Source organism: Blennius ocellaris, assembly GCF_963422515.1.
Source record: "Blennius ocellaris genome assembly, chromosome: 4".
NCBI classification, from domain to species: Eukaryota; Metazoa; Chordata; class Actinopteri; order Blenniiformes; family Blenniidae; genus Blennius; species Blennius ocellaris.
The window spans coordinates 21484519-21505040 of record NC_137653.1 but is presented as its reverse complement, the minus strand read 5'-3'; the positions used below and the strand labels follow the sequence as shown (position 1 = coordinate 21505040).

Sequence of the window (20522 nt, the reverse complement as noted above, 5' to 3'; positions counted from 1 at the left end):
TTTCTGTTTACAGAAAAAACAGAACTTTTCTAAACCAAGAAGCACTGCACGGTCTTATTTTTTTCTTTCTTCTGCACATGTGAAGTTGATCATCAACAATAACTAATGGAGGATTCCAGAATAATCCTCCTTCTTTTGGATTCGACAGTGCTTCCCAAACTTGTACTAACCATTTACTACACCATCATGTTGAGAGATGCGTGTCTCACATACTGGTTGGGGATCAACAACATGAAAGGAGAGCTGAAAAAGAGCTCAAGTTTTTGCCTTGTACTGTTTTCTGCATGCAGGAATGTGTGGTTACATTACATTAAAAAAGCGCACCACTAACAAGTTGCCCGCCATGCAGACTACAGATTCCAACATTTCTGGTGTTCTTTTGTATACAGTGATTATGAGAACATTTCTGTCTGCAAATGTTCTTTTTGTGAATGTAAAACACGAAAACACTGTTTCCAGGGGACTGTTGTTATGTCGTACGCCACTTTCTAACACCTATTATATAACAAAGCATTCTGACATTGTAGTAACCAATGATGTAATAATGGCCAATAATGCAATGCCTACCAATAAAGTCAACATTTTGACCTTTTCTAGGATTATATAGAAGCATTTAAATTGTGTAAGGAAATGTAATAACTGCAGCCAACATTTTAATAATACATTAGGAAGATGGCAGTTTTTGGAAGTAAAAGCATTTATGCCAGGATTTGGGCAGTTTTCTCATCAAAAATAGTTCATTTTGATTCAGGGGTCACAAACGCACACACACAAAATCAATCCAGACTGGTTAGATAATGCCATAATAACTTTTGAATTTAAACCTTAAAGCTTTTCTTTGTTGTGGCACAGAGAATATGTTTTAAAAAGTTGTTGGGGGTTTTTCCGCAAAACGTTTTGCAATTAGTACCAGAAATTAATCTGATCTCAGCATAAAGCCAATTTTGATGACACTTTCTGATGTAAAATAAATAAAGTCCAAATAAATGTGCATTTTGTTGCCTTTTTGCATGCGTGCTTTATCAAAGTCACACACGAGGTAGCGAGCTTTCATAGTGATATATCCGCATGAATCTCAGACCTGTGTTGTGTCTGCTTCCCTTAAGGAAACTGTGTTAAATATTTTATGGTGTCTTTGCAATTTTAAAAAATTTGCCAAGTCATTTCCTGGGCTGGGTTAGCAAATGTTTGACACCCTTGACATTGGCAGCATATTTCATTGAGCATTCATATGTAGCACTGTAAAAAAATATTTTAATAATGTATTGTGTTACTGGTGGTTATTACATTATTGGTTTCTACAGACCAGAGCGGTGTTGCAATGTCATAAAGATTTAAAATTTAAACAAAATAGAAAAAAGGTTTTTGGATTTGTGGGCTCCAACATTGATGTGTTTTGACAAGAATTCAGAAAGTATTGTAAAACTGTTTCTTTTGTTCTGAAACTTCTGGTTTAAAGTGAACAATTCTACTTCACTTATTCATTTGTGTACTTTAGATGAAAAGAAAATGTTGACATAGGAATGCCATAAGTACAATGAAGTTGGCAGGAACAGCGAAAGACTGGTAAAAACAAAAAAAAAAATCTAATCAGATGGTTTTGTGATGACTTTGTATACTTTGACAAGATGGTATGTAAATATATCTCAGCAGTGTCAGACCCCCCCCCCCCCCCCCCCCCCCCCCCCCCATCCTGTCCCAGTTCTTGGGAAACAAGCATCATGACATCACAGGGGAGAAGAGGCAACACAAAAATAGCCGCTCGGCCCGTTTCCCAGCCGTAGGCTCTGCAACCCCGACCGGACCAAGACTCACAATGTGTTTCCAATGTGACTAGTATCTGCACTAACCACAATCTTTACTCTCTCTTTGTCTCTCCTCCGCTTTGCTTCTTCCTCTCTTGACATCCCCTTCTCCCTCTCTCTCTCTCTCTCCCTCTCTCACTCTCTCTCTCTCACTCTCAGACTCTGTGGTCATGGAGGCAAGGTCACACGCTCTACTCTTGGCAGTCGGCGGTGTGCGGAGCTTTTGCAGGTGCAGGGGATTATATGTTTCTTTGGGGATGGGGGGAGAGGGGGTGGGGAGGGCGTACGGTCCATGAGATGAATAGATAGATAGATGGTGCATAGGTGAATGCATGGCCAAGTTTAGCCAAAGCCCAGATTCTTGTTGGATTTGACGAAGGTGAGACAAATTAGGTCGAGCGACGTCTGTGTTGTAACCCGGCGGTCCCGGACGCAGTGATCCCGCCTTGTTGTCTCGACAGAGAAGCCTCATTATCACGGCTCTCCAACCGCTCAGCCGGAGAAACGTCCCGACGAGACGCAGACTTTACGGTCCCGTACTCGCACAGACCTGTATCAAGGGGGGAAAGAGAGGAGGGAGACGAGAGGCCTGTTTCTGGGTCCGGGCCCCTGCAGCTGTGCAACCTCCTGAGCATTGGAGCCTGAAGCGGGGTGAGAGAGAGGGAGAGAGAGAGAGAGAGGGAGAGAGAGTGAGAGGGAGAACTGCAAAACACAAAGAGAAAGAAGAAACATTCAAAGATAACGAGAGAGAAACGAGTCGAGCTGTGAGGCAGGATACTTGCCATTTAAAGCCTGGAAGCGGGGAAAGCACTTCAACTATTATCAGTTCATTAAGTCATGTTTTATTGATATCAGCTTTCAAACTCAAACTCTGCTGTTTTCCTTTCTTTTTTTTTTGTACTTTTATTGAAATATTGTACATTTAATGTCAAAACATTTCAGAAAACTTTCATTATTCAGCTGTAAGCTGATAGTTTTAGAGACAGTCTAAATGTGTCAAACATTGGGCATTAGATTAAAAGTAGTGCTTTACAGATCGTTTGCATGTGTTTCTTCAGCAGAGCATGTTTGAAAACAACATTCCCCGAAATGTCATCTGAGTTTAAAGTGGTGCATTTATGTGGTGCAGTGGTTCATTTATGAAAGATGAAGCAAATTTAAGACGGCGCGGCAGTATGTTCTGCTGATTTCAGAGGACGAACTGATACGTCTTGAGTTTTTAATGAAATAAAGCCAAGGTACTTTTATTTAAATAAAATCAAAATTAATATCCAGATGCCACCAAAACGATCAAATGATCAGATAATGGGCTCCAGGTCTAATTGGTAGAGCAAGTTTGTACAACATGCAAAATGACAATTAATAGTCTTTTTTTTTATCTCAGCTGGAGTTAGCATCAACCCGACCCACCCCAATCTATGTCGAAGATCTCTAATATTTAGCCGCCTCTTGCCCCGTTCAGTGTTTCAACTGCCTCGCAGTTCAATGGAAGAGATTCAAGCTTCTGCACTTTTACCTTGTATGTCTAGTGTTTGGAGGGATGATTATATTGGTTTAGTTTGTTGGTTATCTGCCAAGCCATCCATGAAATCAAGTTCAAAGTGACAGAACCTGCAGTTCCTGCATCGGCCACTAGAGGACGTGTACCGAAACCTTATTCCCAGCTAATGTCCAGTGGTGTGTCCAATATCCAGTTGTTACAAGAAGCATGCTTTTTTTTCTCACCAATAATGCAGTGAATTTTTGCACAAGTGAGGTCAGAGTTTACAAGCTGTTTGCGGTCCGCTGGCTGTTAGCTGTAGAAGATAAGCCAAGTCGCAAAATCGTAGTGCAGGATATGTACATCATAGTTACTTTATACTGATTTGCAGTTCTTTTTCAATTTTAAGGCAATTATATTAATGTCAAGCTGCCACAGGTGTTTTTTTTCTTAAAATCCTAAGTGGTGTTGCTCCACCTGGCTTACAGCTCCTCTGAAACAAAGCAGCTGACTTCAAGCGATCGTCCAAGTCCTGAACTGGTTTGGCTCAGTCATGGTGACAGGTATAATGTTAAATAAACAAACATTCATTGAGTAAATGAAAATAAAAGCTCATGATTAACTCTTTCGCCTGCTGGATCTCAGGAAGCTCACACTGCCCTCGTGAAGCGAGTCGAACCAGATGGGTGGCCTCTTCCAGCTCGTCACTGAGAGATCGTGAGCCGACTTCTTTTCGCTCAGTCGTTCAGTTCAGGAGCGTCACGCGGCAGAGCTCCTCCCATCTCGGTCCTCGGTTTAAATGAATAAAAACACCTGTGAGGGTTGTTGCTTGATCCACGCTCGACATAAAGCCAGATACACTATCCGTCATATAAATTGGTGGTTTTATGATGTGGCTTTGCGTAAGCTCGCAGTTTTTGATCATGTGCAATACCGCCCGGAGCAATGAAAAGTTCTGACACAGACACAAGGCTTCAATGGCTTTTAATAAGGGAAGGGCAAACGGTTCATTTGGAAAAAGAAAACTTGTGCACCAGTTCTGCAAACAAGTGAAAAAAAATAAAAAATCTGTGTTGCATTTGCAAAACAGCGAAGGATTTTGGCCTTGTGCTTCATAACCAGAGAGAATATTAAAGACGCGTAGCTTTGAATGGAAAGAAATATCACGTCATTCAACTTTCCATCGAGTCTTCACCTTTTATGTGTTGAAAAAGCAAACCCGCAACCTGGATGCATATTTCAGAAACGAAAAGAAAAGAGCCGTCCTCGGAGCCATGGCCGGACATTTGTAGTTGTCAGTCCATAACTCCTGCGGCGCTGCACCGTGCCAGACGGGACGGGGAGATTGAGGTTAGCTGCTCCGAGGCTGAGATTGAGATTGAGCTGGAGGTGAAAGGGAGAGGACGGGATGAGGACACGGCACCCCGAGGAGCTGAGGCATGGCCTCGCATCACTCCCACCTGGACTCAAGCCACCATGAGAAGAAAACAGAGCGAGAGCGCCGTCAGACAAAACAGATAGCAGATTGACACAGGCATGGGGGGGGGGGAGCCAAACTCGCATAGGAAAGACGAGGGGGCTGTGCGTCCTTGTTTAGGTTTCGACTTCAGGAAGATTGAGTTCAGTGAAGATTAAAGTCAGTGATAACGTAAGTGGATCTGAAGAGGTTTGGATCGACTCCATGCAGCCCACCAGGGATACCCCAAATCTCAAAGTCTGCATGAGTCCGTCGAAACGAAAAGACGTTTATCACCTGATTGATGTTCAGTGTGACAGACCAGGTGTTTCTGATCTCCTGGTTTCCAAGTAACCACTGACCGCTGGCAATCACCTCCATGTCTATGCTGCTTACAGCAGATGACGTGACAAAATGTTGGACTTCTCATAAGGTAGATGATGGCGTCCAGTGATTTAAGTTCATAGACCGGCCTGAAAGAGGCTCCAAGAAAACGTAAGAGTGGTAGACACGACACAACACAACACAACACAACACAACACAACACAACACAACACAACACAGACTCCAGCTGAGATATCGGTGACGTTGCCATGAAACATTTTAAACTAGCTTCAGCCTTAAAGTCTTGCTGTCAAGGTGAGTTTGTAAACACATGCATAATGCAACGGCTTGAGGAGAAGGGTTTTGGGACATTTCACTGCATTTTGCACCAAAAGTGATTAAAATTGGCTTCATGTTGAAATTGTAGTAATTCATTGCAGTATTTGTTTGGTTTTGTGAGAACGTAAAGTCTGCAAACGTAAAGGTTTATTATAGCACTATTTTGCTTCAGAATTGGACTGTATGTGGCTCCTGAACTGAAATGTGTTCAACTCCCCTGTCGTAGATAACATTATATTTCAGAGGTAATGAAAAAGAGGTTTCTAATCTTTCATGAATATTTCAATTGCCGTGGAAATGAACAATTTTTCTTTTACCACCCTGTTTTTTTTTTTTTTTCTGTTAACTATTAAACTTCAAGTGGTCAATTGAATGTTTTCCTCATGCAGATTTCAGAACATTTAGGTGGAAAAAAAACCCCAAAACAATCAGCAATCTGAGACCTGCAGGCGGAGGGGAGGGGATGGTAGGACGTAGTACGATGGGGCACGATGGAGGCATGGGGGTGGGGGTGGGTGGGTGTGGGGGGTAGGGAGTCAAGTTCACATCCCACCGTGACCACGCAGCGATCCAAGAGGGATCCTCAAGTTTCATTCACTTCCCTCTTCACACTCTCTCCTTCACTCATCCATAATCTGCTCGACACTGGAAATGCTCACACAGGCGCCTTTAATCATCCCGAATACCTCCACTCCTACCCCGGGCTGACTTACTGCCGACCTGACCCTGCCTGAACCCTCCCGGTGAAAACTGCACCGCCTCAAGAGACCAGTTTACATTAACAGCCGATCTGTGTTTGAGTTTCGTACTGTCACTTCCCATCAGGCCAGTTCAGGCCCTCCGCTGAACGCTCTGGAATGCTCAGAGCTGTTGGAGAAATGCTTCTATCTCCTGCATGTCAACAATATACTGGAGTACAGCGAGACAAAGAAAACGTCTCACTTCTTCATTTCTTCGAATTCGTGCCAAACTGACAACATTCACCAACGAGCAGTCGATAATGGGAATAGTTGTGCTTCGCATTGACATAAGTGAGATTTGGAAATGCATCAAGACTGGAGGTTTGCATTTCTCAGAAGAAAATGCAAGTGTGGATGCTGGAGGCTGCCTCTCCCTCCTGCATCTCCATGGCAACAGACGCTGATCTCCTCTGATCTGGAGTTTTTTTTTTTTTATTTATTCGAAGTTAAAGATGAAAAATCACACAGCAAAGCACTCGCCTCATGAACAAGCTGCACATTTTCTTGTTTGAATGGTTGTAATTGGTTTGAGATTGTTGGAGAAATGGTCAGAATGACTATAATGAAGATTAGGATGTCAAATGTATGAATGCTCACAGACAAGGATTTTGAATTGTGATTTCTGCCCTTACTTTGATTAAATATAGCTTAAAAATTGAGGTGTATACTGCCAAAAACTTCCCAACTCCAAAGTATGTAAAATTGAAGTTGGCCGACTGAACTCTTTTCAGTTCTGCTTTTGAGTTAGATTTGTAGGTTTTGTTCACTCAATTTTAAGTTGCGCTTTCATGAAGTTTTAATTGAAACTCTTCCTTCTGTTAACTTACAATGGGTCGCAGAAATCAATCATTTCATGTTGCATTCACTTAATAAAAACAACAACAAAAAACGTATGTTAACTTACTTCAAGCTGCAATTACTGTTAACTGACTTAAGATGCAGTTATGCTAAATGTTGAATTTAGTCTTTTCTCATGATAACTTATTGAATTGTGGAAACGTATAGCGCTAACGACAACTGATTGACTTATTTGATTATTGATATAGTTGTCAACTAATTTAGTCTTCGATTAGTTGGTTAATAACTTCTTTACTGTTTTTTTTCTCCAATTTTCAACCTATCTGTTCCAGCGACGACCACAGTGTGGCAGTAATGAGTCACCCGTGGCTGACGTCTGCCAGCACAGCAGGAGAAGCAGCCAGTCGTAGGCCTTGTTTTGTGTTATTGGCGCCACAACACAGTCAATGCAAGTCAATTCAGCGAGACGGCGGAGGAGGCAGGAGAGGTCCAAGAAACAGGAGAGAAAACTTGGGTGGGAGCACGAGGTTGAGTCAGCAGTTTATATTTTTGTCTAAGCATTAATTAAGCTCGCTGTGTTCCCTTTCAGCTGTGCTTATTATTCAAATAAAATGCACAATTTTTTATTTTTCTTCATTAAAATATGTTCTTAACTTGCCCGGGGAAATATATACTAAGCAAAAATGTTTGTTTAAAAAGACAGGGAAAAAAAGGAGATTATTCGAGTAATCATAAAAATAAGTTTGTGATTGTATGAAGAAGGAAAATGTAGGCTAGTCTGTTTTTTTGTGGTCTAATAAATGTGAAGGGTTTGACATAGTGTAATATTATCATTTTTATCACCTGAATAGAGCAAAGGGTCGACAGTTTCACTGTTTAATGCTGAATTATTTGGTTGTGTTCATTGGGGTTAAGTAATTGGACTTTATTTATCGGCTTATTTTCATTATTTGAGGGAGTGCACCACGCTGAGTTATTCTTTGTTTGTCTTTCCTTTTTCTGGAACGCTACAGAGTCAGAAACATCTTCTTTTTTTTTGTATTTTTCTGCAGACTCTCACAAGTTGATTGAGATTTTACTGTTTTAGTTTTGGTTTTAGGGTACTAATGGTGCCATGCAGCATCAGCTTCTTGTAATTTGACACCAGTTCTTCTGTGGCCAGGATTTTTGCTTGCTAAAAATATTAATGGATTTCAGCCCATGCAACAAATCTGCTATCTAAGGGGGCTTCAGACTTTATGAACGAATTAAAAGTTTTCATCATTTCTCTGTGCCACAACAGAAAAAAGATTTTAAAATTAGATTTAAAGGCTATTATGTCAATATTTTTCGCCAGTCCAGCCCACTCTGATGAAAGTAATGAGCTCAATTATTTTTAATTTCCCTTAACATTCAGTGGAATTAACTAATTCACCAAACAGTAAATTTATAGTCACTTATTAACCCAGAAAACATGCAGACTCAGGAAGTTCGTACCGCCGGTGCAATCTGCCACCTGTCTCTCATAGATCATGAGTTGAACTGTCTGGGTTTTTCGTTGCATTTTAATATTTTGATCTTTGTTGCTTTCATCTTGGCTGCTGGGTCACATTGACCTGAACTCCATGTCCAGAGGAGAGTTTGGAAACACATTAAAGCAGACGTTTTTTGTTTTTTTCCTCCTAATTAGACCCAGAAGAGAAGATGTCATGCTCCAGAAATTATTATGAATATTTCTGTTATTGCTAAATTATTGGTCATTTAGACCGCCAGCACAGCAGAAAGTTTAACCTTTGACGCTACGGTACGATCAGAGATGAAAGTCCAACTTTCTGATTTTATACGAGATCAGAGTGAAAAAGTTTGGTGTTTTCTCAATGTGTGCCTCCTGTAGGTGCTGTGGCGGCGTTGGTTACCACTCCTCTCGACGTGGCGAAGACCAGGATAATGCTCGCAAAGGTACACACACTGAAAGAGCTGCCCTTCCTCCTCCTCCTCCTCCTCCTCCTCCTCCTCCTCCTCCTCCTCCTCTGGCAGCCTCTTTTAAACAGCGCTGTCAGGTGATGCCTCGCAGGACGAGGTAAAACTGGGACGGCTGTGCACCCTGCACACACATCTATCACCTGACGTGGAGCGCGGGCCGTGTTGAGAAGATGCGTTTGTGCACATGGTTAATGTTGGAGAGAGTCAACCTGCTGCAGCTCCACCAGGACTTCCACCTCAGGGCTGCTTGTCAGCGGCGGGTCACAGTCCCTCCTGTTCACTCTTCTGCCCCGCCCGGCTCCCGAAACAGCCCACACCGGCCCACCTGAATACTGGAGCCCGCCTCTTCTCCCTCTTCCTCCTCTTCCTCTTCTTCCTCCTCTTCTCCCTCTTCCTCCTCTTCCTCCTCTTCCTCTTCTTCCTCCTCTTCTCCCTCTTCCTCCTCTTCTCTCTCTTCCTCCTCTTCCTCCTTCTCACCACCAGCGTTCAACTGCTTGGCTCGCTCAGACTGCACGTCTGGCTTCCCTCACTGTGTCCTGTGTTCCTGTGTGTATAAAGGGTAGTGAGTTCATAGTAACCCCCCCCCCCCCCCCCCACACACACACACACACAAACGCGCACACACACACACACACACACACACACAGACTGTCCTTGGAGAAGACACAGTGTTCCCTCCCCCCCGTCCGCCCGTCCTAACTAATGAGTTACTGGAATTAACTAAACACCCGCACGGTCTTGATCTCTTGCGAGAAGCCGTTGGCTGCAGGTGGAAGAGCACAAAGCTTCCTGTAAACATGATCTGAAATGCAGCTGCTGTAATTTAACCACCAGCGAAGGAGCGCAGCTCGAACTTTATAAGGCCAAGTTTTCACCACAGGTGAGCAGGGAAAAGGACTCCGGCTGATTCAGGAGACACTCTTCATGATGTATTTAAAACCTCGCCACTTTTATTCAGCACTAAGTTAGAAACTTTTCTCCCACTCCAAAAAACGTTTGTTTTTTTCCCTCTGAAAAAGTGGGTGAGATGTTTTCAGAGGAGCAGTTTGTTAGTCAAAGAGCTACGTCACAGTGCTCTCAAGTTTGTTTTGTTTTTATGTGACGTCTCAAGAAACCTGGATATTTCTTCAAATGAATCAAAAAATATTTCATGTAAATCATCAACACTTTGAGACAAGTCCCCCATTTGACAATATTGACAACAATGGCTGCTTCCAAAGTGTCAGGACTCCCAGTCCACATACCTTCCTGGGACTTGGTAGCTTTCCAATTGACAGTCATCGTAATAACAATACAACTTCATCATCCGTCTATATGAATGTCTGTGTACTCCCATTGTTGATGTTTATGGTGCATTGTTCTCCGTGTGCGTGTGTGTGGTTAACTAGTGCTCCAAAATGCTAACAACATGGTCTTCAGCATTTCTGCCACTTCTGTGGAAACGGAATTCTCTAAACGTTGCCTTGTGAACGTGAAACTCCTCTGAAACGAAAATGCCGAACGACACGTTTTCACTGAAAACGTTGCCGTGTGAACATGTAAAACCTCCATGTTAATCTTCACATTGTGTCACAAGAAAGGTAAAAATGAAAATAGTACCTATTTTTAAAAAGTACATTTCTTTCATAGCTTTAAGCTTGTTTTTATCGTTATTGAGACCTGCATGCTCTGGTCTGTTCACCGTACAGTTTTTATCCAGTATTTACACATCAAGTGCACATAATTAAGCGTAAAACCATAAGTTACATTGGTTACAGACCATATAAAGTATATAAAGATTTTTAAAACTGAAATTTGTGCTTTTTATTCTTGATAGATCCCAAGAGAAATATAAATTCCAACCTATCAGTGGCATATTCAGTTGATAATTTCATTAATTTAAAGCAGAAACGTGTTACTGCTAGTAATAAGCTGGTTGATTGCATCTTTAATCTGAATAGTCTCTGTTACTTCTAAAAAGAAATATAAAAAAAATTCCTTGGCCACAACTCACTTTCAGAGAAAAAGTCTTTTATTTTCAGCCACTGACGTTTAGCTTCTCATCTTCAAACTGGCCAGAAGATGACGAGCCCAGGCCGGACATTTGGTGAGGAGTCCGGCGCTGATGTGGACGGGCCGTTTGGATCGGATGAAGAAGAGGAAGCACAAGCGTTGGGACTTGTCACATCAATTTCACCCTCGCGGGAGGACGAGTGAAAGGCAGGCGCTGTGAGGCGGGCGGCCCGGCGATGGCCCGCCTCCAGGTCACGGCTGGACGGGCCTGATGCAGACCTCCTACGCTGCTGACGCTGCAGGCGTTGCAGGCGTTGGGAGGTTACTCCTGCGTGTGCGTCACCCACCTCGCCAAAGCGCTTTAGTTTTATTATTGCAAACATCGATGAATGTTCCTGGAGAAAATGCACAAAATAAGGATATTTTTTAAAAATGTATTTATTTAATTTATGCATGTCAGCATAATGTGGACTGTGTGTTTTGGATTCCATCCTCCTCCTCTGCCGCGTTCCATCACTCCACCGCGGTAGAGGAGAGGAAAACTTTGGAGACAAGCCGTGCCTCAGCCACCTTGTCTCCAACAGAAACACCAGGAATACGGGTGTTTTTTGGGGGGGTTTTTTCCCCCTCCTCACTTAAAAAAAACCAAAAAACTGTGTCTCTTTGTCTCACTCCTGCAGAAATTGCATTCCCTCTGTTCTGCCACCGTCCCACGCTCACTTTACCCAACCTTCATGCCCGTCTGCCAGTCCGCAGCGGCGGATTAAAAATCCCCGGCCGCCTAATCCCTGTTGTGTCAATAAAGGCAGCAGAGCGGTGGGTGTGGGTCTGTCGGGTGGGCGAACGGCCGGGCCGGTGCAGGAGGTGATACCTGAGGGAGGGGTGAGGGGGGTGAGGGTGGGGGCCCAGCTGAGGAAGACTAAACAGGGTGCCTGTCCAAAGCACAGGAAGTGAAGGAGACCATCTATCCGTCATCGCACCTCTATTTACCCCCTCTCTCTTTCTCTTCCCAGGCCGGGTCGACCACAGCAAGCGGCAACATCCCACTGGTGCTCTACGACGTGTGGAGGAGTCGAGGCTTCACAGGGTCAGTGTGTGTGTGTGTGTGTGTGTGTGTGTGTGTGTGTGTGTGTGTGTGTGTGTGTGTGTGTGTGTGTGTGTGTGTGTGTGTGTGTGTGTGTGTGTGTGTGTGTGTGTGTGTGTGTGTGTGTTATGTAGGTTTTGTTACTTCTTTTTTTTCAGTTTTCTTTATAACAGGGGTGTGAATGCATAAAGAAATAACTAATTAATTGCAAATCTGACTAATTAATAGCGATCAATTGAACAATTTGTGAACTTGCAACACAAAACAAAGCGTAAAAACTGTTTTTATCCGAATCCTTTGCTTTGCTGTGTTTTGCGTTAATGATGAATTACGTGACGGTCAACAACTTCAACGATCATCCTTTTTCTTTTCTTTCATCATTAGCTTGAATGTGCAGCAGCATTAGCCACAGGAAATGGAAACGTATGAGGAGGCGTGTTGTTAAATCAAATTAAAGTAAAAAAAAAGAATTGGCTCAATAAGCAGACCTCATTTATAACACACACATCATATTGCAGAATGCATTACAATATGTGTGTTATGTACAGTTGCTTGACTATTGGAGACTAAAATATCAGATTATTGCATTTTTGAAATGTCAATAATGTGACAATGAATTTGAGAATAAAACCAGTTTTTATTCACTCAACATGCAACTATTAGATTTTTCTCATGATAAACTGCATCTAAATCGACATTTCATTCCAATAATGTCAGGTTACAATGTTTTTTGTCCCTTCACTGGTTTAAAACAAAACAAAAAACAAGAACATTTAGTTTAGTCTTTAGACCCTGGCTACAAATGACAGTGACACATGAGGTCCGCAGGCCAGCCGTTGATTTACAGCTATTAGAAGTACAAACTGTCAGCAGCCGCAGGATGGGGAGACGAGGGCTAAAGGCCGCCGTGACTGTTTAAACGCAAACAGCTTCTTTTACACAAAGCGCTTCATCTCAGCCATTAAAAAGAGCCGCTTACATGACGTGATTCGATTGAGCCGAGCCCGATCCCTCATGTAATCAGGTTTGAGTGGTCACTCGGGGGTGGACGCCGGTTTACCGCCCGACTGAAAAACGACACGCATAAAAGCTTCTGCTGCCCGCTTCCTCCGCCGCCTTATTGATCGAGGTGTTACCGAGGCCAGGAGGAACGCTTTATTTGAGTGTTCCGATGTGTTTATGATGCCCTGCGTATAAAATACCCCCCCCCCCCCGTGTGCACAGCTCCATCACTTCATCTGATTTGGGTCCAAACATGTCACACCTGTCAGCGCATGCATACACATATCGCTGTTGCATTATTATTATTATTATTATTGGTTTTCTGATTCATGCAGGAATCCTATGGAAAACTTTGATTTCTGCTTTTTGTTTAATGTGAATTCAGGGGTTTCTTTGTCTAAAAACTGCTTTCAGACATCCTAAAATTCTCATTTTTAATGAATTCCTTCATGAACCATGAAGTGATTTTTAACAGCCTGCATGGATTCAGGCCTCTTGGGGTTTTCTACTTCACAAAATAGCTGCAGAAATAATGTAGATTGAAGACATTTTTAATTATAGCCGAGTTCATGTAAGCAGGACACCGCTGGGGGTTTAAAGACGCACACTGCTAGAAATGGAATTCAATCCAGGCACTTCTGGTCCCAATTTTGAGAAATATGCAACATTTTACTCCTGTTTTGCAATAATTGCATCATTAAATTGATTTCACTTTTTCTTTATTTTTTATTTGCTCTGTAGAAGCAGAATCAATCCAGGTTGTTTTGGGTTTTTTTTTCTGCAGTTTCACTCAAATTCCACAGAATCCAGGAACAAAAAGACGACACCAGATTTGAGCTTTTAACCTGAGAAACAACAATACAGAGCACAATGCATCCACAGCTTCTCAATGTGAAACACGTCTGTTTGGTGCCGTTAAAACTGGCTGAGGTGCGACTGCTGGGTTCCATTGAGGCTCCATTTTGGAGATTTTGAAGTGGCGGTGCATCGGTTTTGCATTTTCCTTTCAGGAAGGTTTTGTGTTTACACAATAACGTTTTGCAAAAAAAATGCTGTTAAACTGACTCTCAACTCCCAGCTGTTGTTGTTGTTGTTGTTGTCCATCTACTTGCCCATGTGCAGAAGAACTATTTACTACCACTGTGGTGTGCATGTGCAATAGCAGCATTCCAGAAAACCATTGCCGCTCGTTTCTGTGAAGACGGCATGTGAGCATTTTCGAAAAGCTGTGTTTTCAGTTGCCCTGAGCACCGTTGTCATGTAAACAAACACCAATAACACAACGAAACGGGTCCTAAATTACCTATAAGTGAACCAAACTCAGGACCGGAGTCTCTTGTTTACATATTTTGGTCCGATGGTAGAAATGTTTTTTTTTCCCTCTTAACTTTGGCCTGGAACTTAGTTTCCACTGATGAAGTGACTCCCTACCGAACAGCCTTCAACTCTGCTACTGGCAGCCACAGTTTCAGCTCTGTAAAACCAACCTCCACTTCTGCACGACATAAAAACCTGTGAAGTTCTTATCGAGCACTCGTCCTGAGCTCTTCTACTATGGAGAAGCGAACAGGCGCAGCAGCAACACTCCTTCTCCTTTACCGATACCGACGTAAGCGGAGAAGGTGAAGAAGCCGAGGACAAGACGAATGAGACGCAGACACAAAGGAGAGTGTGTGAACAGTAAAAGGAAAAAAAAAAAAAAGAAGAAGGAGCCAGCCTGTTGTTCCGCAGGGCTGAGGGCCCGGTGGTTGCACTGGTGCATGCCTGATACAAATTGCTGGGGCTTTAAAGCTGTAATTATGGTAATAGGCCCAATTGCAGTGTAGTGAAGCTCTAAAGTGCTTCCATGTGTGCGCCGGGCCCCAGAGACCCGGTGTGAGCGCTGAGCACCCCCCCACCCCCCCACCCCCCCCACGTAACCTGCAGCACACAGCTCCAGCTCAAAACAAAGGCCACCGCGTCAGGAGACGACCGCCTCTTTCGAGAAAAGCAAACAAGAAAACATGTTTGTAGCCGACACACACTACAAAGCAGCCATCCGAGGGCTTGTGGGGAACTTAGCTTCTCCTGTTGTGGTATTAGTCTTCAGCTGAAGACGTGAGGTCTGAGGGGGTTTGTTCAGAGCCGTGCGGTGGAGTGAGAATGTTTTACTGCCTAATCACAGCAATGATCCTGTCAGTGTGTTTGACTGGAACACATTCTGAAACCTTTAGGACATAAATAGATGTTTTACTTACTTTTCCTACTACTGTTTTCCCACCAAATGAAATTTGTAGACAAGATGAGGAGAGAGAGATAAAAACTGATTTGAACTTCATCTCAGGGGAACGGTGGGTGGTTATCGTTCAGCACTCGGGGAGCTTCATCCCCCCCGAGTGATGACGATTACAGCGGCTTTTATTTTCTCCACTAAAGTCTGTTGCTGGTCCCGGAATTGAACCAGCAAGTTCTATTATTATTATCTGGTGCTATTGTTCTCAGTGCTGCTGTGCAAATACTATATTTTACAATGATGATGACAATACTAAGTAAATTCATTATTTAATCATGTTTTCCAGTTTATAAATCAAACAATCCATATTTTCAAAAGAATCTTAAAACTGAGTAGCTATCAGCTCTTAGCTGTAGTTTTGGCATTTTCAAGCAACCTTTCCATTTTGTTTTATACACACAGTGTCATGCCACTTTGCTCCAAAACAGTATTACAAGTCAGCAAATTGGCTTTTTGGAATAATTTTCATAGCAGGAACAAACTAAACTACAGTAATGAAGGCACCTTTCACATAATACGACATTATATTGCACAGAAGTGCGTTGTGTTGCACACTTACTGGTTTGGGGTTCTGCAGTTACTGAACATATTCTTTAAATAACTCTTATACAAACAGTTTTTGTAGGGAAGTGATTTAACATCTGTGTTTACGTCTGGTTTGTTTTGTTTTGTTATTATACCCTTTTCATTCCAGGGATCTGAGTAGACCCGCTCCCTTCTGATTGAACCTGTTCACTCTGAAGCACGTGGATCTTTTCAGTAGCCTCCATTTATACAGTGAAAGCACTTTGCTTTCTCATTCCAGAAAATGTTTCGCGTTCCTCATTTGATAATGATGTCCGTTCACACTGAAAAGTCCGAAATGATGTAAATGATGTAGTGAGATGCCAAAACACAAGTTGTCGCTGTTGTAATGAAGTCACACGTGCGCACAGAGAACCATCCGCTACAAACTTTAATAATGGCGAAAGTTCTGCATTTTGACTTGAAAACACTGTCATGTAAACAGGTTTTAGTTGAGTTGGACTTTTGCACACTTTTATAGTTGTTGTTTTTTTTTTAATTACAACTAAAGCCTTTTATTCTTTCCCAACTTGTTTTGTCTCTTATGAAGCCTGGGGAACTATATTTAGCCCGACTCCTCGAGAGATGTGATTGGCCGACAATAGGGGGGGATGACAGCTCTCTGAGGCCGGCTGGTCTGTAATGTCAGAGCAAGTCAGGGGTCCTAGAGGGGGGGGTCCACAGGTGGGCCTCATCCCAGACAGGAAATGTAACGCTGGCGCGGAGCCGAGATAAAACACGGGCGTTGAGTTTAACTTTAGTTCATTCCTCACGCCGACAGTCGCGGGACCGAGAGGAATAACCTCGTCACCGATCGGCTTCAAGACTCCCGAGTCCTTCTGTTCCAGCTGCTTGCGGCGGATGGAAAGAGCACGTCGGGCAGCGGGGCAGCTCCCTCGGACTCGTGCCTCCATGAGTTCACAGTCTGTTGTGTTCCACATACTGGCCAGAGCCGGCCGGGGACAGTTAACACGTCCCCTCAGACGGGCTGGTCCCGCCTGCCGCGCTGGGAAACGTGGACTTGTGTGAATGGTTGGGATGGTTGTGGAGATCCCTGACATGCTTGGCACCTTGTATAGATTTACAGTTTACAAAAAGACAATTTACGAGCTTGGGGGGGGCTGCGGGGCTGGAGGGGGGGGGTGTTTGTGTGACCTGAATCTTGAATTTCCATTGAAAGAACTGCACGTAAGATGAGCATAAGGACACTGCCTGATATTCTTAGACAACGTGAGCACTGGAGCACTCTGCTTGGTTTCCTACAGATGCAATTGAATGTCTTATTTCAACTTTACAGCTCCAGGTTTAACTCAGTGAAACAAGCCTTATATTGAAACATATTGGTTTTTTGTTGTTTTTTTTTATCTGTGTAAAATAAGCTATCATAACGGCAGGTATCAAAACAGATTATGTGAGAAAATGGATTTTTCTTTGCAGTGAGGCAGAAACAATTCAGCAAAAAGAGCTGGAGCGTCGACACGCAGTCAGATCAGTTATGTTTTCATGTTTTGTGCCTCCCATCCCCCCCTCCCACCCACCCCAAAAAAAAAATCCAATACTTTTTCTTTTCACCTCATAGTTCTAAATAAATAATCAGTTCACTTCAGGGTCTCTCATGTTCACTGTTTCTGTAAACGAATAAGCTCCATCTCTCTCTGTCTTCCTGCTCCAGCACTTCTTCATGTATCACCATGAATCCCTGCAGAAATCCTGATAAAAGCCTGATATCAGCAGATTCCTGTTCAAACCATGAAGCACATTGGTCTTCCAGGACCAGGATCACAGGTTTATTGTCGCCAATCTATAGGTCTGGAAACAGTTGGACGAAGTCTCTTTCTTGGGACGATGGGATCTTATCTGAAGAGTGAAGGAAAGATCTGAAAGACAGCTTGAAAAAAAATATCGTTTTGAAGAACGTTTTACGGCTTTATGTTGAGGCCCCGTTTACACAATATTGTTTTCAAGTGAAAACTGAAAACTTTCGTAGCATTTTGCGCATCAGTTTAACACAACTTTTCTCAAATGTGGCTACTAGGTTCTACACATGCACAAGTAGGGAGACAATAATAACAACGTTTGCCTCCAGAGTGTCCTGACTCCCAGTCCATATTCTCCTGCGACCTAGTAGTTTTAGAATTGACAGTTGTAATAGCAACCCAACTTGGTCGTCTGCCCATACGAATATCTGTACACTTGCCACTGTGTTCTGAGTGTATGTGTGTTTGTCTTCATGACAAAAATCAAACAACACCCATTCGTGTCCCAACATGAAAATGCATCATTTTCGATGTTTCTGATGTTTCCATGTAAACGGACATTGTTTTCAGTACGCTGTCAACATAAAACTTTTCTGAAACAAACACGCTAAACTTGTGTTTTCACTGCATCTTTGTAAACTGGGGCCTTAATTTAGGTCCTCGGCTAAAATTCTGGTTCCTTTAAAAGAGGCCAGAAAAGATGCAACAGTCTGTTCTGAACATCTACTGACTCAAACACAAATTTGGTAACAAAACCTCTCATATATTCTGAGAATCTTAACCCAATAAACTATTTGGATCTTCTGACAGCAGTATAATAAAGATCAGGGTTGGCGTTCAATTTAAAATGGTGATTGTCTTTTTTAATTCATATGGAAATATTTCCGTTGCGGAGCCGACGCAACACACTTACGTGGCTGAAACCCGATGTCTTGGGATTGTAGGAGAATTTGCTCTGTTGTGTTATAAACCTGTCAGTTGCTGAGATACCAACAAAACGTATTGGCTCGCTTGGCCTCACAGGTGGATTCATCTCGACGCACAACAGCTGGAAGGAATTGTGAAACGTCTGTACACCTCACAGTTCATACGTCAGAAACAGCAGAACAGGTGTATTTGATTTTCCCGCTGCGAAGACGTAAAAACCGGAAAAATGTGACGGCAAAACGCCAAAATCCACTCGTCCGAGTCGCTCAGGGTTTAGTCCGCCGTGCAAAATCCACCCCCCCCCCCCCCCCCCCCGTTTCACGAGTGTTGTGTCTGGTGCCGTCGCGCTCCAGAGGCGTCGCCGGAGCCGACGAAAACCCAACAAAACTTTTGCAGTCTTTTCAAGAGTTTTCTCAAAATGAGAAGGGACAGAAACACGAGCACTCGCGCACCAGAGCGCCCGTGATGAAGAACGCAGACGGACGTTTTTTGTGTGCGTAGACAGTTTTATGTGCTTTCTCCTCCAACACACACACACACACACACACGCACACACACACGCAGATGTACAAAACTAGGGCACGCGTCCACGAGCACACAATAGTCCTCATGCTTTACATCTGTCCTGGACCGCCGCCGCAGCATGTGAGTGCGGGGGTGTTTTTTGGCCGCCTGGAGGTGTTGGTAGGCGAGTACAAGGCCGGGGAGCGACAGAACAGGAGGAGGAGAGGAGCTGGGGAGGAAAAGACGAGAGGGACATGAGAAGTGGATGATGCAGCAAGAAAAGGAGACGGGTGGAGAAAATCCCCCGGCAACTGAGCCAGCTGAGGGGGCCGCTGCTGGACGGAGGGGCGGGGGTGTGGGGGGGGGGGGGGGGGGGGGGGGGGGTGGAGGATGGAGGATGGACAGTGGAGGGACATGTGTGGATGTCATCTAGCCATCAGTCATGGACAGAAAGAGAGGAGGGTGGGAGCGCGGGAAGGGGGGGGGGGGGGGTTGAAGCCTTATCCTAAAAACAGCTGTGCGTAACAAGGAGTGGGTGGATTGGTTCTTGGGAGACGGGCGCTCTCTCATGGCCCGGTGCATCCTCTGACCCCCCGCAACGTCAGCAGATCGTCGGGACCTCTCTCTCCCCGGCCCCTCCCACTCTTGAGCCAGAAACTGCTTCAAAATTAATTAACTCATCAAACCAAATCATCTAATTTATGGTAATAAATGGTAGTAATAATAATAATAATAATAATTCTCCACCCGATAAACTGTTATGTCTATATTTGAGTACTTTTTTTATTCCGTCATCAAAATCCAGAGATGTCGATATTTCTTATCAATTTATATTGTCACACACAAAAAAACTTAAATGACACAAATATCATCTTGGCAAAGTAGAATACAGTATACAATACGGTTATAATTGTCAGTAAAATCTTAATTTCCTTACAGCCCAGGTGAAGTCACTTAAAATTGGTGTGAAAACCTTAATTATGGATTTTAAACTAGTTAACTGCCGGACGTTTCGGTCGCTGACTTGATTGAATGAAAAGCACATTTTAACAGTGTGTTTGTCTCTCGTCCACAGCTTGTTCGCGGGCAGCGTACCCCGGATGACCTTCATCAGTGTGGGCGGGTTCATCTTCCTGGGAACCTACGAGAAGGTCCGCAGCACGATGCTGTAACGGCAAGAAGATCACCCATCCACGTTACTGACTGCATTACCCAGAATGCTGCTCTCCTGCTCATCAGCACGGAATTTGAAGTCGCAGGACCGATCAGAGTCGAATCTGTTCGTGCGTTTCGGTTATTAAAGACGGTCTCTTTGTGACGGAGGCCTTGGTCTTCCAGTCCCAGGTGGTTTGATGAGGGTTCAGGTTTTGATCCCCTCCATTAAGCCGAGCCACCTGCACCCAGGAGCCACCGGCCGTATATCTCACCGTCGGTACATTCCTGCCGGAGCCCGACTGACCTCCTCCACCTGTCAGAGCTTCTTTCTCCAGTCGGCACCAACAATCCAACACTTTGT

At 43.6% G+C, this 20522-nt stretch overlaps 1 protein-coding gene across 2 annotated transcripts in view; it reads left to right on the top strand.

Annotated features, from left to right (window-relative positions):
• Positions 1–20313, top strand: part of slc25a26 (solute carrier family 25 member 26) — a 63612-nt gene extending 43299 nt beyond the window's left edge. For both annotated transcript variants that reach the window (XM_080495578.1, XM_080495577.1), the window contains 4 exons: positions 1965–2034; positions 8816–8880; positions 11910–11983; positions 20082–20313. In XM_080495578.1, coding sequence (XP_080351704.1) covers positions 1965–2034; positions 8816–8880; positions 11910–11983; positions 20082–20178 — 306 coding nt within the window. In that variant the 3' untranslated portion in view covers positions 20179–20313. The remainder of the gene's footprint in view (positions 1–1964; positions 2035–8815; positions 8881–11909; positions 11984–20081) is intronic.
• The last annotated feature ends 209 nt before the right edge of the window (positions 20314–20522 follow it).